We start from the raw sequence: 17,455 nt of genomic DNA, 5'->3' as shown, positions 1-17,455 counted from the left end.
AAAGAAAAACACTGGGAATAATTGTCCATCAACAAGAGAACAGATAAATTATGGTATGTTCATTCAACAGACTATTATGCAGCTATTAAAATGAATGACCTAGTGTCAAATGCTTCATATGGGTAAATCTCAAAGGTGTGTTAGCCCAGAAAAAAAAAAAAAAAAAAAACAGTTGAAGAATGCTATATGCAGAGTAGCATCATTTATATAAAATTTGAAAACAGGCAATCTTACTTCAGCTTGTTCAGAGTTGTAGACACATGTGGTAAGAATATAAAAACATGCTTGAGGATGGGAAACGCCAAATTTATTAAGCAGGTTACTTGTAAGGAGAGAAGGAGAACAATGAGAACAGGGAAGCAATATACAGGAGCCTTCAACTTTACCTGTCATATTTTATTCTGTTAAAAAAATATCTGAAGCAAATAGAGCAAAGAATAAAGATTGTATAAAGTAGGTTCAGGTGTCCAAAGTTATTCTCTTAATTTTTCTGAATGTTTAAAGGTAATGGCCAGGGGAGATGTTTTCATTGGAGGGGACACCAAAATGTAAGCCCAATGGAAGTGTGTACTTTGTTTTAGCCACTGCTCCATCCTCCACTTAGAAGAGGGCCGGGTACAGAGGAGGTATTCAACAAATATTTGCTGAATGAATGAACATCTGCAAAGGCAATAAGATATGTTAAAACACAGCGTGTTCAAAAGAGCTATCATAGTAATAGCCTACTTCTATTGAGTCCACATGCACCAGCCACCAATGACTTAACTATTTGGCCTGAGTTATTTCATTCTGTCCTTGAAACCATGTAAGAACCATTACTATCCTCATTGTACAGGTGAGGAAATGGAGGCTTAGAGAGGGAGGCAGCTTGCCGGAGAGCATAGTGGTTAGGGCTAGAGTCCATAATGCATCAAAGAAGTCTGGGTTTTATGCTATAGGTGGTTGCAAAATTTGGAACAGTAGAAATAAATGATACAAGGAGGCACATGAACATATACACACACCAGAGTGAAGGGTGACCAGGAGCAGACAGGGTGGGGAGGGTGCCTAGTGCCCGACAGCCTGCGAGGGGGGCACACAGCGGGAACACTGCAGTCTGCCTGGGCAGTCCGGAAATGCTTTACCAGGAGGAGACATTTGAACTTGGCCTTGAAGGAGAAGTGCGCCTACAAATGCCAGGAACCCAGCAATCCCTGCCCTGTGTCCCGTGGGTGTTGTTCCGAGGATCCATTGCTCTGGACTGGGAGCACAGAGCCTGACTGCACAGGGCTGAGACCACACACACACACGTGAAGACAAACTGGGGTAAAGGTAACCTTCAGTTTGAGAAAGTTTGCTCTCACCTTTACACACGCAGAGAAGAAAAAGCAACCAGAGCTCTTCTTTAGAGGTCAGGATGGCAGTACCACCGGTAATTGCCTGGCCTTTATAAGAGCTACCATTTGAGCAGTTACTGTTCGCCGGGCACTGAGCTGCTATCACGTGCTTTAATGCCTCTAATTCTCACAACTCTATGAAGCAGGTACTCGTTATCCCTTTCCAGGGACAAGGAAACCCAGGCTTCGACAACTTAAGTTTCTTGCCCGTCGTCCTATGCAGTTAGTACGTGGTGGAGCTGGGATCTGAACCCACGGTTGTCAACGCTCCACCCGTGTTTTAACCACTGCTGCTCACAGGCATCCATTGAAAGCAACAAGGTTTTTACTGCTTTCCATCGGAAGAATAAATGAGAATGTGATCAAGCATAATAAACTAGAAACCAAGCTTGCCATTGCATTCACGAACTCCTGTCACATGTTAGGTGCTCCATAAAGGCTTGTGAAATGAGGTAGCATTTAGTTCAGGAAATGAAAACCAACCCAGTGTCAATGATATACCTCTCTCGTAGCAGTTTCATAAGTCTTTGCAGGCACACACTCAGGGACTCTCTGAATCAATGCCCCACCCTCACCCTGTGGGACACACACACACCCACACACACACACTTAGAGCTCCTGGTGAGCTCCCACTTCTCTCAACTCTCTGCTCTGCCCACCCTCCCCGGGACCCCTCCTCCTGCTCCTTGGCACTCAGGCCTGACTTCTGTCACTGGCGCTGCCACGCCTGGAGGGAAGGCCCTGTGCTCTTTTCTCTCTCAGCCTGTGCTGAGTGAAGGAGTCCCACACTCTCCCAAATAGCCCACAGAGGTACAAACAGTGAGAGGAAAAAAAAAAATAGGACAAGGGAAAGAACCGGAAGAGTTCTGCTTTTCAAACAAAAGTAAATAAAGAGAACAATCCCCCCTTTCCCCAGGAAAAGCCACTACCACTTGGATCGTGTGTGTATTCATTTTATTCATTTATTGCACATTTGCCAGACAGGAGCCAGACCCTGGCCTGGAGGTGGCTGGCTCACCCGCACCCTTCCTCAGTAAACTCTGAAGGTAGCCCTCTCTCCACCGGGCACAGAGGCACAGAGATGAGGTGAACACAACCCACATTCCCAGGACCCCACGGTGAAGGATGAAGCAAAGCAAGCAGTCACAATTTACAAATGTAAAGGCAATTCTAGGAAAGGGGGAGGAGGAGGAGGAGACAGAGAGGTGGGTTTGAGGGCAGAGGGGAGGGCAGTAGGGACAAGAGAAAGGAAGATGGCGGCAACCTGTCTGGATTCTCCCAGAGTCACATCTAACAATACTCTGGTCGCCTTTTCATTCATTACAAGGTTTTCTCGTTGGCTCAAACCAGAGCTCTCTCTCTGATTAATTTTCGGAAGAGCCGACCGAGTTTAATCATAGCAAACACAATGACCCCGGTTATTACGGCCTGAGTGGCTAAAAGCAGAATATAAAGACCCCAGAACAGGCTATGGTCCTGACGCTGGCCCTCGGCCACCGGCTGGGCCCGCGCCCAGGGCTCTGAGCTGGTAGGTACCCAGGCTGGGCGATCGCGGGCCACGGGCAGGGCCAGCCTGGTGGGGGCGAGAGAGTGGGGAGGCGGGCCCCCAGTGCTCGGGCACCCCAGGTCACCGTCCGACAGGGCCTGCAGCAGCAGGCCAGGGGGCTGCCCTTGGCACCGCGGGGACTCCTCCGCGTGGCCCGTGAGGCCGGGGTGCTGTCTCAGCCACGCCAGGAACGGCCGCAGGTCGCAGTCGCAGCGCCAGGGATTGTGCCCCAGCAGGACCTCCGACAGCCAGGGCAGATCTTCAAACACGTCGCCCGGCAGGGTCTGCAGCAGGTTGTGCTCAAGCTGCACCCGCTCCAGGCTGTGGAGGTCGCGGAAGAGGCCGCGGGGCAGGCCCCGCAGCGCGTTGTGGCTCAGCGCCAGCTGGCGCAGCTGGCCAAGGCCCCGGAAGGCGCCCTCGGGGAGCGCTCCCAGGCGCGGGTTCAGGGTCAGCCCCAAGGCTCGCAGGCCGCTCAGGTTTCGGAAGGCCCCGTCGGGCAGGGTGCGCAGCTGGGTGCCGTTCAGCCACAGCCCCTGCAGGCCCGCCATCTCCCCGAAGAGCACGCCTGGGAGCTCCTCCAGCGGGTTCTCATGCAGCGCCAAGAAGGTCAGATTGTGCAAATGGAGAAAGAGTGCAGAGGGCAGGGACCGGAGCTGGTTTCTGGAAAGAGTTAAAATACTCAGGTCGCGGAGCTGGTCGAAGGCCCCGGGCGCGAGGGAGTGGAGGCGGTTTCTGTCCAGCCGCAGCTCGGCCAGGGCGCGCAGGCTGCTCAGTAGCCCCGAGTCCAGAGAGACGAGCTGGTTGGAATGGAGCACAAGTTTCTCCAGTTTAGCCTGTGCTCCGAGCAATCCCTGGGGCAAGTGAGTCAAATTATTTCCCGATAAATCCAACACCCTCAGGTTCCCCAGGTGCGTAAAGAGGCTGGTGGGGAGGGAAACGAGTTGATTATTGTTCAGAAGGAGTAGCTGCAGGTTAACCAGGTTCCGAAACATGTTTTGGTCAATGCGCGTTAGTTCATTGTGGCTCAGAAACAACTGTTCCAGGAGCACCAGCTTGTCGAAGAGTGAGCCTGGAAGATCCGGGATTTGGTTGTGCGACAACCTGAGGGTTTTCAGGTTTATCAGGTCATTGAAGGTGCCGGGGGCGACGGCAGAAATGTGGCTGTTGGCCAGTAAGAGGCGCTGCAGAACCGTCATGCCACTAAAGCTGTCACTCTGCAGGGTGCCGCGGTTCATGCGGTACAGCATGATGACCGTGAGGTTGGTGGGCAGGCGGAGCGCCGCGATGCGCTCCACGTCGACCCCCAAGCACTGCACCGCGTCCCGGACCAAACAGCTGCAGGCGGGCGGGCAGGGGAAGGGCACTGGCTGGGCGCGCAGGAGCGTGAGCGCTGCGCACAGCAGGGCGCCCCTCAGCATGTCGGACGCCTGTGGAGAAGACACAAGGGCAAACATTCGCGTGCGCTCATGTAACCCTGGGCATTTAATTTTGCAGAGGCAGGATTCTTTCGCCAGGATTATCACTGCCTCTGTAATCCATAGACAAGTAAGTCTCCCGCTTTGCTTAGGGGTGCAGATTTTCCTGGGTGGTAAAAAGACATTCATTCGTTCTACACTCCGGACGTCTCGTGCTTTTGTTTTACTGATTTTCCACTCTCGGTACAAAGCATTGAAAGGAAAGTGTTTGCAGCTAGAGAAAAGCCAATACTTTAAATTCTTTACATAGAACTCATTAAATAATTACTCCCACATTCGAGCTCCAGCTATCGCAGAGCAGTGCCCATTGTGAACTAGCTCTGCTCTTGACTTAATACTTACCCAGGGGTGGCTGTAACCAAGTCACGAAGGGAACAGCAAAGTGTTCAAACGACGGCCACCACCTGATTCCTTTGGTCACAACTATGTTATATCTGCAATACCAACTCCTCTGCTAAAACAATGGACACCCCCAAATAGTGAACACCCTCAGCCACACTGGAAAACGCCGGTAATAACACGTACCACTCTATGCCAGGTGTTCTTCCCAGCACTTTATTTGAATCAATTCATTTCCTCTTTGTCTAACCCTATGAGGTACATACCATTATTATCCCCAAAGAATGAAGAAACGAAGGCATGGGAAGATTGAGGAACTTAACTAGGGTCACAGAGCTAGAATTGGAGAGTAGTATATCTGATTGAACCATAAATAAGAAGCTATCATTTCTATGATGTTTAAAAATTAATACTTCTGGCATTGAATCATCTGTGAAATGCACACAGTAATACCAATCTGCCAAAACAATGTTTCCCAAGTATAATTTTACACAAATCGTTTCTTGTAGCTACATTTTATTTCTTATGCACGCATGAACTCACCAAGCCCTCCAGTTGCCCACACTAATTTTAAAATATTTGGCCTTACCTGAAATGGCACTGCACCCCAAAGCATCTGAAAGGCTTAGAGCCTCGCCTGTGATGCAGCACTTTCCAAAGGAAAAGGGCGGTACCCCTGCATCCTCAGGATAAAGACTTCGACAGAATAAAAGTCATGGAAAGGGCCCTATCTCAGAGGCATACTCGGGATTTTTTAATGACAAATATTTTCAAACTGAAAGCAACTATATATAACCTAGATCCTACTGTCAAGGCTGAATTACAGGAGCAGGAGAGAGAGAAGTTTCTCCATAAATGGCACAACATAACTGTGGTGCTAGAAAAGCTCAGTGATGCATTGCAGCAGCCACACCCCTAGATGGGCCAGGCTTCCTCCGGGCTTCCTTTTCATGCCACACTACCCCGGTTCTCTAATCCCGTTCCCCTCCTCCTTGGATGAATAATAAGGCTAAGACTAGCCTCCAATGCTCCACTCAATTTCTTTTTAGAAATAGTAAGGCTGAAAACATTCTCAAAGATTTCAATTATGCATCACTGGGTGAGCTGAAGGGTGTTCACATGTTCAGTTTCACTTAGGACTGTCAAACTGCCTCCCACAGCAGTTGGACCAATAGGTGATGCCACCTGCAGTGTAGGACAGTCCCTGTGCTTCACAGCTGTGCCCATACTTGGAATTGATTTTTTAAATGTACTTTTTGCAATTAATGAGAAATGATTGTCAGCGTGATTTTTAATGGACTAGGGCCTCTTTTCATATTTTAAGGGCCACTTCATCTTCTGAGAAATTCAGTTTTCTTTTGCCTATTTGTCTATATGCAAAATATGTATGCTATGTCTTTAAAAATATGAATTATAGGCATTTTAATATATTCTGGATTTGAATCCTTTGTTGGTTATAGGTGTTATAAATATCTTCAACTAGTTTGTGATTTGCCTTTTCACCTTCTGTATGAGGTCTTTTGACATGAGTCTTGTGGTAGGCAGTTATCAATCTTTTCTAATTTGTGATATTGTGTCTATTAAAATAAACCCCCCCTTTCCTCCAAAATCAGAAAACTATTTCCCTATAATGCCTTAAGTTTATAGCTTTGTCCTTCACTTTTAGGTCTATTTAATCCATCTATTTTTGTGTATGATGTGAGTCGAGCCCAGTTTATTTTTCCCATTAGGATAACCAGCTGTCCTAGCCCTGTTTATGTAAATCCCTTCTTCCCTCATGAACCAGCACCTCATCAATGTCTGGGTCTGTGGGTCTGTTTCTGAGCTGTTTGAAAATCCTGCACCGTACCCCACACTGAAATAACTTTTAATGTTCAAAGCCTGAAAATATACAGTGTTTTATAAAGGGTGAACTAGACATTTTCATACTACATTGGTGGGCATAAAAATTGGGGCAAACTTTTCAGAGAAAAATTTAGTAGTATCAACCAAATTTAAAATACAGTATACATATTCTGTATACATAGCCATTCCACTGATAAAAATACACTTCATGGATATGCTCATTTAGATATGTGCACAAAAACACTTATTGTGGAATTGTAACAGAAAAAGGAACCAAAACCTAAATGACCATCACCAGGGAACAAGTTGTTTAAATTATGGTAGGTCCATGAAGTGGGATGCCTTGCAGACTTTAAAGTGTATAAGGTGGAGCTCCAAGTGTTGACATACTTTCAAAGATACTCTAAATGACAGAAAGCAAGGGCAGCGGAGCATATGAAATGGGATTACACTTGTGTAGCATTTTAAAAAACATATATTTACATGAGGATATATACATATTTTTTTCCTGGAATGATACACCAAGAAACTTTAGTATTCATCTTTTGGGGGAGAAGCCAGGGAATAGGTGGACTTCCTTACATACCTTTCTGTGAGGTTTAAATTTTTACTAAACATGCTTATATCACAATTGTATCTTTTAAATTTTAATGCAAAAATAAAGTGATTTGGAAGGGAAAATGGCATCATTAAGGAAAAAAACACAAGGATAAAGGTATTAAAACATACTAGAAAAAGTCAAGGCTTGAATTGTGAAAGAATAAACATTAATTAACCTCTGGAATCACTGAGTGGAGTGGTACAGAAGTGATCCTTAAATTATTTCATCCTGGTTGAGAAAAATTCCCTGATCCATGACATTTGTAGATGTAGAAAAAGCACTGAAATCCAAGCAGGGTTTGATGGAGCCAAATGTAGTTAAAGCCCAGTAAATGCTGTACTGACTGAAATTACCTCTAAGTCGTGAAGTCCTAAAGCACAACAGGGGAAGCCACTCCCTCTGCCAGGGATCATGGGCCATCTTTCAGCTCCAGTCAAGAAAAGGAACTTAGCCCAGAACACATGCCGTGGTGGCGTAGTGAGTCAGACATGCATAGGCACACCAAGTGAAAGGCCCTTTGCCCAGGAAAATGCCAGGGAGCCAATGTGACAGAGATTGGGAAGAAGTACTGTGGACTAATCAGTGACTTGGAGTCAAATTCCAGGGAAACTTCTTCAGCCTATTTCCCCAGGAATCTCCAAGTTTTGTTCTTTGAAGAGAGCAGGGCATTTTGATTGCCCAAGAAGGGAGAACTGGGTCCAGAAGTTGCAGACAATGGAGCAACACTGTGAGTCGATCCACTGAACAAATAGACACAGTGCTGAGAATCATTGAGTCATGAAGTTGATGGCTCTAGTGTTCAAGTCTTTGGAGCTGGGATCTATGCAACAGGTCAGAAATCTGCTGTCCCAAATAGCTTCTGTATAAGTCACAGAGCCCTGGCCTATGGGGTTTGGCCATTCAAAAGCAGGAGTCTGCCTGGATGAGACATGCTTTTCTGCCCCCATAGGGGACACAGAGGCCGGGGCACAGCAGGAGTAACACCTGCGGAGTAACCACAACCTCAACTATGAACAGGGACAGTCTCATTCAAACTCATACAATTCCTTCTGTCCTCCCCTGCAATATACGCTAAGAATAAAGCAACTGGCAGTAAGGGGGGAAGAGGAAGGAAAGAGGAACTGTGCCCACATCAGCAGGCTGTGGGGACATGATCATTTGCTATACAAACCATAGTGCATGGGAGAACTTGAGCTCAAACTGGTGTTCATACCACCCAAATCCATCACAGCCAGCCACACAGCCCATAGCAGAGGAGGCATGTGTCCTGCAGGACCTGCCATACTAGGAAACACCTTCCCAAGCACAAATCTGCCTTCCTCTGGGATTTCTATGGCCAGCGGTTAGCTCCACAGCTTCTCTCCCCTTGGAGGGCTCTTTTGGCACCCACAAATACCACTTCACTTCAAACGCACCGTGTCTTATTAAACGTGGCATTAGCTTTTGGTTTGATCTTCCCAACTATTTAATAGACTCCCTAATTTTATAGTTCACCATTTCCCTCAGACCTCCTGACACTTAACATTTGGCTCTACATTGTATGTGACTGATAGGTTTCCGCGTATGGTCACAGGCATAAATGTGGAATGCTGTATTTACTTCCTTCAAAAACCCAGTTAGCCCGGCTGGGGCGCTCAGTGGTTGAGCGTCAACCTAGGAACCAAGAGGTCACAGTTTGATTCCCAGTCAGGGCATGTGTCTGAGTTGCAGGCTCAATCCCTGATTGTGTAGGAGGCAGCCAATCAATGATTCTCTCTCATCATTGGTTTTTTTTTTTAATTGTTAAAAATATATTTTTATTTCAGAGAGGAAGGAAGAGGGAGATAGAAATGAGAATCATTAATTGGCTGCCTCCTGCATACCCCTCTCTGGGATCGAGTCTACAATCCAAGCATGTGCCCTGATCGGAAATGAACCATGACCTCCTGGTTCTTGGGTTGATGCTCAACCACTGAGCCACGGTGGCCGGGCGCCATCATTAATGTTTCTCTCTCTCTCTTCCTTCCTCTCTGAAATAAATAAAAACATCTTTTAAAAAACAACAACAAAAAACCCCAATGTTAAAAAAGGAAATGTGAAAGTATTAAGCAGGAAAATAAACCCATTTAACTAAAAAGCAAACATGTATAAAGACACAGAAGAAAAAGTGCTATTTTATTCATTTAGGTTTTTATTTTGAATGCTTCAATCAAAAAAAATTTCATACAGTTATTTACAGTGCTGAATGTACAAGTATGAATGTATGCCTTTTTGACATCAGGGTACCATTCTTGAGCAGCAATATAATTTCAAAAATATAAAGATGCAATATCATTTCTGATATAAAGTTTCTTAAAAAAATTCCAAAGTCTTAGGGAATTAACAAATCATAACAGGAAGTTAACTATTTTATTAATTTAATGTGCACATAATTACCAAATTTTAATACATTAAAAAATATGTGTAAATACCCACAGACTGTACAAAAATTAACGTCCCATATTTTGTTAAAAGTTCCCAACCACCTCCCACCATAAATATACAAAATATGTCAAAATTACATGCAAGAAATCTTAGAACATTTTCTAACGCTTGAATTTTGCTCTTCTCTGAACAGTGTAGGTATAGCTGTTTTGGAAACAGAATATATAAACACTGATATTTTTACCATGCCTTTGAAACTGTGCAGTATTTTCATAAACAGGGGTAACAAAATAAATACAGTAAAAACTGCAACAGTTCTGTTTAAATGCGAGTGCAATTTGGAAAGCTCTCAAATGCAAGGATTATAAAACTAATATAAAAGTATTCATTTTGTTGTTGGCTTAGCCACTTTCATTCAAGCATTATTTGCAGCAATGCCTTACAGCAGTTGGTGCTAGAAGATACAAAACATAGTCACCACTATTTATATTTGAGGGAGAAAAAAAACTTTAAACAACCCTGAGGGAGACACACATTAAAAATCTTGTTATTTATTTAAAAAGTTAAAAAGTTACATATCATTATTTAACAATTATTTTCCCAGACATTTCTGTCCTTAAGTATGTGCATAAATAAAATTTAAAGCGGCAATATTTATTAATCTTAATAAACCAAAATAATATATGTACAGATTTTAAAATTTAGGTCTGTATACACTCAAATAATTTAATGTGAGATTAAGAATCAAAATTACTACGTAATGATGACCTACAGAGAGAGAACTCTATCTATGACACTGAGTAGGACCACACCTATATTCACAAACATTCCTCAAATAATATTCTGGAAGCCATCAATTACAACTTGAACAACCCACTTAGTCTATGTTCAAATCTAACTTCCTACAAATGCTTTTCCACCTACCTAAAAACCTTATTCCTTTGAAAGCAATATAGACAGATGAGATATAAAACCCTTATAATATCTAAATGTTAAAAAAAGGGAGGGTATAAAAAATATAGCTCTTTATGATCATGCTCTTAAAGATGTTAAATACAATCTGATAATTGGGTTTTTTAAGCTGCTACTTAGCAATTACCTTAATTATATGCTTCAGTATTTAAATCAAAGAATAAGATTTACAATTCTGGGAAATCACTGAAGAATAACACTTATACATGTTGAAAATAAATGTGGAAATTATAAAACAATCAAGAGAATAAGTAACTATAGAAAACAGTGCTAATTCACAGCTCAAGAGGTCTAAGATGCATAGCTTCATAGAATCATTCATGGAACAATTGTTCTTATCATCTAATGTGTAGTAATAGCGTATTATGTTTTTTGATGGAAACTTTTTTTGTGTGTGTGAGAATCATCAGTGGCAATAGCAATAACAGTGATCCTGAGTGTAACTTACATTTTTCTATAGTTACCAAACATCATTCATATCTCTGCACCACAAAAAATGAGAATCATTTGATTCTACAGTTCTGGGTAACATTTGGTAAATTGGTAAGTACAGATCAGGAAAATAATGACCAGCTATAAGTGAACAGTACACCCATGCTACTGGTTAAGGAAGAACACAGGATAGTATCACATACTTTTACAAGTTTAGTGTCCATTTTACAGCAGTGTCAGTTTCCTTGTTTATCCATAACTGTGGGCTTTGTCAAACTACTGGATCTTACCTATAAAGGCATTTTTAAAGTTACTTTTATTTTGTTTAGAATTTAAACATTAACTAGGCAAAACAGAAAGGTGAAAAATATTATTCACATTTCTTTTGATTCAATTAATGTCTATTCTTTAACTTTATTTCCATTTTTCTTTTCTCCCAGAAAATGCCACCACCAAAATATGTTCATTTGTAAACATCCAATCCAAAATAGGTAAACTCTGACCTCTGGCGCCACCTAATGTCATAAAACAAACTCTCGCCAAGTTCATACTGCGTTGAACAAATTCAGCAGTTGTTCAAAACCGCTCATTTTTTAAGCCTTATTATTGATAGGATAGACATACATCAAATCTTTAAAACTTTAGAAGGCAAAAATCTAACTCAAAAAAATAAAAAATAGCAAAAAACAAACAAAAAGCTAGCTCACTACTATACAATGTCTTTAGAAAATTAAAAAAGCAGAAAATAAAAGACATTTAAAATAATATAAAACCTGAGAGGGGAAAAAAACAGGTAAGGAGAGATATTAGGAAGATAGAGCCACATCTATTACCAAAAGAAATAATATTTTTCCTAATGAAAAAGGTTTACAACATTTAACTAAAGCAAATTACACTACTGACCCCAGACAGCACAAACACATTAACAGTTTTGAGGGACATCTCCAAAAGATAGTGAAGCACCTTGCTGATTAGAAAAATAAAACCCAGGTAGTTTGTACAGAAAATATAAAATTATAAGTGGAAATTACCTGAGTTATTCTATAAGCAACACCATAAAACTCACTCCTAACTCTAGACTATCAAAGGAATCTGGTGTATGTATATCTAATTCTTTGGAAGAAATGTTGGAATCAAATGAAAACAACAGGCTTTTTAACTATTTTCACTAGAGGCTAATCATAAATTTAGGGCCTTTAAACAAGGCCCTAAATGAGGGCCTTTTCTAAGAGGAGTTGTGAAAATAAATTTAAAGATGTAAACTAAGTCTCAAAGGCTAATGTCTAAAACCCTACCAAATACCAACTTTCTTCTATACCCTATATATTAGTAAAGAGTATTACTGAGGGTAACAATCAAGAAAATTGTGGAAATATAATATTCAGAGTTACTGAAGAAAGAGGACTTCACAGATTGCTTATTAATTTAGCTGGCATGCCAATCTTTTATTTTTGTTTCTTTTGTTTTTTAAAAAAAAAGCTCTGAAATCAGCTACTATATCAGAAGGAACACAGACTGAAATGATGCCATCTGACACACAGGATCAGAAAGTCCTAAATTACATTCTGTTCAATACTGCTACTAACATCCCACTGAGACTGATGCGCTGCTATGTTATGGTGATGATTTGACATGATCCATTTTCTTTAACTAAAGCTTTAGCTTCTGTTGTCGTCTGAGGTTTTGGTGGCCATTCCGGGTCAACCAAGAGCTCCTGAGCCAGATACATGTACTTTGCTTTCGGTATCTTTTTTCTACAGTCCAGGGCACAGGACAAGCAGCATTTCCCCCAATAATCCACTGACTCCTAAGGAAATAAGGAAAAAGAACACCCCAGTAGATTAAATGCTGCTTGTTTTTAATAAGTTTGTTAAAGCAGAGTAAGTCAACACAAAAAAATAAGAGGAAATGACTTTTGAGAATAACAAATGAAAAAAAAAATCCATGTAAAAAAGTACGCTTTCAATTATTTAGGAACATTTTTAAAGGTTAGATGTTTTAGTTATCAATGTAATATACTTTATTTTATTTAGATTTATAGACCTAACAACCTCTTGTGTATATATACATTTTTTCCCATTTCTTTTTGTATAGATACATTTTTAAAATAACTTGCAGATCTGGATAACACAAAACATCTATTGCATCAAGAATTATTTTAAACTATTCAGAAAGACAAAGTATTTTTAATATTCAATATGGAAACTCTCATCTTCTATCCCAAACTATCCTTTGGTACTAAATCATTTTTGGAAGAAAGCAGTGTAAAAAATATCATTGTTACTATTAATATTACCTTTCAAAACATAAAACATTATGAAAATATTGTTAGATCAAAATTAGAACTTAGATCATGTTTGATGTCATTCACTTCTTTTAAAGCCACATTTTCATTCATACAAAAACAATTTTATTTTATAATGATTGTTACCCTTGGTGCTCTACCTTTAAAAAGAGGTACATACAAAGCTATAAAGCAAGTACAATTTCTTAGTATTATTTCAGTATAAAAAGCTCTGCTGTCATTGAAATCCTTCTGATTAATCCTGATGTTTTTAATGACTGTGATCTTAGATAAATAATTCTCAAAGAACAAGAAAGCAGAGTCCCTTGTTATTGCAAAGAAATATAAATGCAGTAAAGGCCCTCAGAATTTATCTTAACTGAAATTTTTGGTAAAGAAATGAAATAAACCCAGTTGGTTGGGTGTTGTCCCATGCACCGAAAGGTTGTGGGTTCCATTCCCAGTCAGAGCACATGCCCAGGTTGTGGTCTCAATCCCCAGTAGGGGGCGTGTAGTAGCCAGCAGATCGATGTTTCTCTGTCACATCGATCTTCTATCTTTTTCTCCTTCTCCCTTCCTCTCTCTCTAAAATCAATACAAAATCTTTTTTAAAAATGAAATAAAAGTAAACTATACCAAGAACTAATTATATTCACCTCTAAAGAATGATCAATTTTTAATTATTTTGGCTTTTGTTTCTCCAAAGCAAAATTAAATCCCAGGTTGTTTTATTCTGCCATTAATACATAACCCAGTCTACAACTAGGTCTAATCTCAATTAAAACAATCTCACCAAATGGAAGCATAACGTAACTGAGAGGAGCATTCTAATGTTAACATCCAAAATATTTTCATGATCAAGAAAGGCAGATTTGTTATAACATATGTGTTCTGAAACATGTTTCTACATTTGCCAAAGGAGAACAGCAAAATACTTTACTATGAAAACTCTTAAACTTTTCTACATTTGGACTTGGTAGGTCCTTTTATTTTACTGAGACAACCACCAGGAACCTACTACTCTTTTCTTCTCCAAAACTGTGGGCATGTGGCAGCACTGAGACCACTATCAATAATAACTGGGTGCTTTTAAAGGTCTGCTTACTTTGTCAACAAAACACAGTAAGCTGCACTGCTATAGAGAATTTATAGGCAAAAACTGTGGTAACAAGTAAGGTATACTTTACAATTCTGGGGGGAGAGAGGAGGTACAGATTTTTGATTAGCCATCTAGCTAAAAAGAGCTATTACCATCACCTTAAAAGAAGCCCACAAGATGATACAGGATTCTTCAGGTGACCCAAAGAACCAACAATTCCTTTCCAGGGTAGGCCCGTACACAACAAACCTTAACATTTAATCTGAGGTGAGGGCTCACTACTTGGATCTTTTTTCCAAGATGTTTAAAGTCTTCAATATAGTTGCAGAAAAGACCATTGTTCCTAAATCAATCTGAAAGCTGTCACTTTTTATTTTATGGCATGTAGCACTTTTAAAGGATCACAGGAAGAGATTAATGGTGAATGGTGATTGTAAGAAAACAGACAAAACAAAACAAAACAAAAAACCAGAAACATATAGGCCTTGTCTGTCCAGATGAGCCTGCAGGGTTGAAGGACAATGCAGAGCAGGCTGAGTTAAGGAAAGGCACAGCCAAGTGTATTCAAATGGAAGACACACACACACATCTCTAAATCCACTGTTCCCTACCTGCAGAAAGGGAGGCAAGCAATAAAATTAAAGCCAATTTCATTGCAAACAGAATCACAATTGAATAGTATTCTTTCTTTTTTAAATCCTCACCAGAGGATATGTTTATTGACTTTTTTTTCTTGAGAGTGAGAGCGAGAGCGAGAGAGTGAGAGCGAGAGAGAGATACAGATGTGAGAGAGAAACATCAATCGGTGCCACCCCAATTGGGGGAGTGAACTTGCAACTGTTTGGTGTACGGGACAACACTTCAACCAACTGAGCCACCCAGCCAGAGCTGAATAGTATTCTTTTTACATTAACATGTTATGTTTTAAAAAATCCTCATGTCCCTATTAAAAGCAAGGCACACTTGTTATAATTCAGAAAAAATAAATGAAGTCACAAGAAACACTAGGGATATCCCCTCCACTGTAATTAGACACGTATTTTGTTCCTGTGTCTTCACCTCCCCCAAACATCATACACAAAAAAATATACTATAAGCAAGAATAAGATTTGTTAGTTTGCAAGCACAAACATACCACACACATTCTCAAAGACAATATAATACACCGGTAGAGAACATAAAAGGTGTTACAGGCATGCTGGAATGAAAAATAAATCCAGAGAGAAGATGGTGGCAAGAGGAGAAAAGCAAGCACTGTGCAACCAGAAAGCGAAGAGGGGGAGCATCACAGGACTCAGAATGAGCACTCGGGTCTCCCTGAACACCTAGGGATAGGTCTCAGAAGCAGGAGAACACATGAGCCATAGCAACTGGAGCTTTTGTTTGGCTCCTGAAAGGAAACCCTGACTAAACAACCATGTGTATCCCTCGGAAGAGGGAAAGAGGATACCACAGACCAACAGAGAAACCACAAAGAATTTCCAAAAAGATCTACAGCTAAAATTCTCCTGCTTCTTAGACCATTGCAAACTGTTCATTCTAGAACCCCAATGCCAGTTTAATCTTTGCAGTGTCTTTTAGGAAATGTTTTCGTGGGTAGCATGTAAAATATAAAGCCAGGCTTGCAGGACATGTTATAATGGTACTATGGTTTTCATAAAAGTCTTCTTCCATACCAATCCTGAATATAAAACAAATAAGGACAATTAGAATTAGCATTACATCTACATAAGCTCGAACAATATTCTAAGTGGCATAAAGACTATAGCTAACACTTGGATTTTCCCCCAAAAAAGGAAAATATAATCAGGCACAAATCCTCAGGCAGGATCAAACTACAACAATTCTAGTTCCACATCTACCACTAAGCAGCCACCAAGGCACCAAGAGGCCATTCAGCACAGATCTTCTCAAACAGGGTAAAGCTGTACAGAGATGATGGGACACTCCACTGAAAATTTTTCTTTCAGTAGATCAAGGATGAAGTTCAAAGGCATTTATTGAAGAACTAGAGGCCTGGTGCACGGATTCGTGCACCAGTGGGGTCCCTCGGCCTGGCCTGTGGGATCCGGCCGAAACCGGCTCTTCGACATCCCCTCAGGAGTCCCGGGTTGTGAGAAGGTGGTTCTCGGGTGACACACCCCGGAATCAGGCTCCCTCCTCTCTGGTCCTGGGTGCATCACCTGAGAACAGCAGCTGCCAAGCCTCCGCAGCTCGGCAGCTCCTGTGTTGAGTGTCTGCCCCCTGGTGGCCAGTGCATGTCATAGCTACCAGTTGGAGTGCCTGCCCCCTAGTGGGCAATGCGCATCATAGCTACCAGTCTGACAGTCTAATGCAGGGGTCCTCAAACTTTTTAAACAGGGGGCCAGTTCATTGTCCCTCAGACCGTTGAGGGCCAGACTATAGTTTAAAAAAAACTATGAACAAATTCCTATGCGCACTGCAGGCCCGGGACAAGTTGGCTGCTAAGCAGGACAGGCAGCGGCACCCGGCGGGCCGGATAAATGTCCTCGGTGGGCTGCATGTGGCCCGCGGGCCATAGTTTGAGGACCCCTGGATGGTTGGATGGTTGCTTAGGCTTTTATATATATAGATATATATATAGATACTTTTGCTTGAAAATCACGATATATCAAGATTTTTGTTTTTTGGTCAGAGAATAAGTCTTAACATCTGAGAAATATTTAGCTACATAAAAGTTTTAACTTTGATTATTTGCATGTGATTTACTTAACCTGTTTTCAATTTCATTCAGGCCACCTAGCATCCAGAAGTAAAACAATCACTATAGGAAATAAATTAGTATTATGTAAAAATCCTTCCTGTATCTAAATTAGGTTAGCTGCAGGAATGTTCAGTAGGCCAAGTAGAACACAGTATCTATTAAATAAAAAGTGATACTTATTTTGTCTTTAAAGAATACATAAGAGCTTTTTGGCCTAAAAATATTATGGGCCTGGGTCCAAATAAATCTGAATCTGAATTCCAGTTCTAACACTGTTTCCTCATCTGTAAGAATTGGGAGAAACTAAAGACATTCCTATATCTCGAGATTGTCATAACAATTAGAGAGAATTTATACA

At 41.3% G+C, this 17,455-nt stretch overlaps 2 protein-coding genes across 6 annotated transcripts in view; both read right to left on the bottom strand.

The window, feature by feature from the left end:
* Window positions 1–2,314: 2,314 nt before the first annotated feature.
* GP5 (glycoprotein V platelet) lies at window positions 2,315–5,370 on the bottom strand. Its single transcript, XM_080655558.1, has 2 exons — window positions 5,326–5,370; window positions 2,315–4,349 (listed from the first exon to the last, which is right to left on the bottom strand). The coding sequence occupies exons 1-2, from the start codon at window positions 5,350–5,352 to the stop codon at window positions 2,718–2,720; spliced, it is 1,659 nt and encodes a 552-aa protein (XP_080511684.1). The 5' UTR covers window positions 5,353–5,370; the 3' UTR covers window positions 2,315–2,717.
* Window positions 5,371–9,359: 3,989 nt separating this feature from the next.
* The window catches only part of ATP13A3 (ATPase 13A3), a 103,326-nt gene continuing 95,230 nt past the window's right edge, over window positions 9,360–17,455 (bottom strand). For all 5 annotated transcript variants that reach the window (XM_080652292.1, XM_080652295.1, XM_080652291.1 and 2 more), the window contains one exon: window positions 9,360–12,796. In XM_080652292.1, the coding sequence (XP_080508418.1) occupies window positions 12,599–12,796 (198 nt within the window). In that variant the 3' untranslated portion in view covers window positions 9,360–12,598. The remainder of the gene's footprint in view (window positions 12,797–17,455) is intronic.

Source organism: Plecotus auritus (assembly GCF_963455305.1).
Source record: "Plecotus auritus genome assembly, chromosome: 2".
Lineage (NCBI taxonomy): Eukaryota > Metazoa > Chordata > Mammalia > Chiroptera > Vespertilionidae > Plecotus > Plecotus auritus.
Note: the sequence above shows the minus strand (reverse complement) of the source record. Positions and strands in the feature narration are given on the sequence as shown.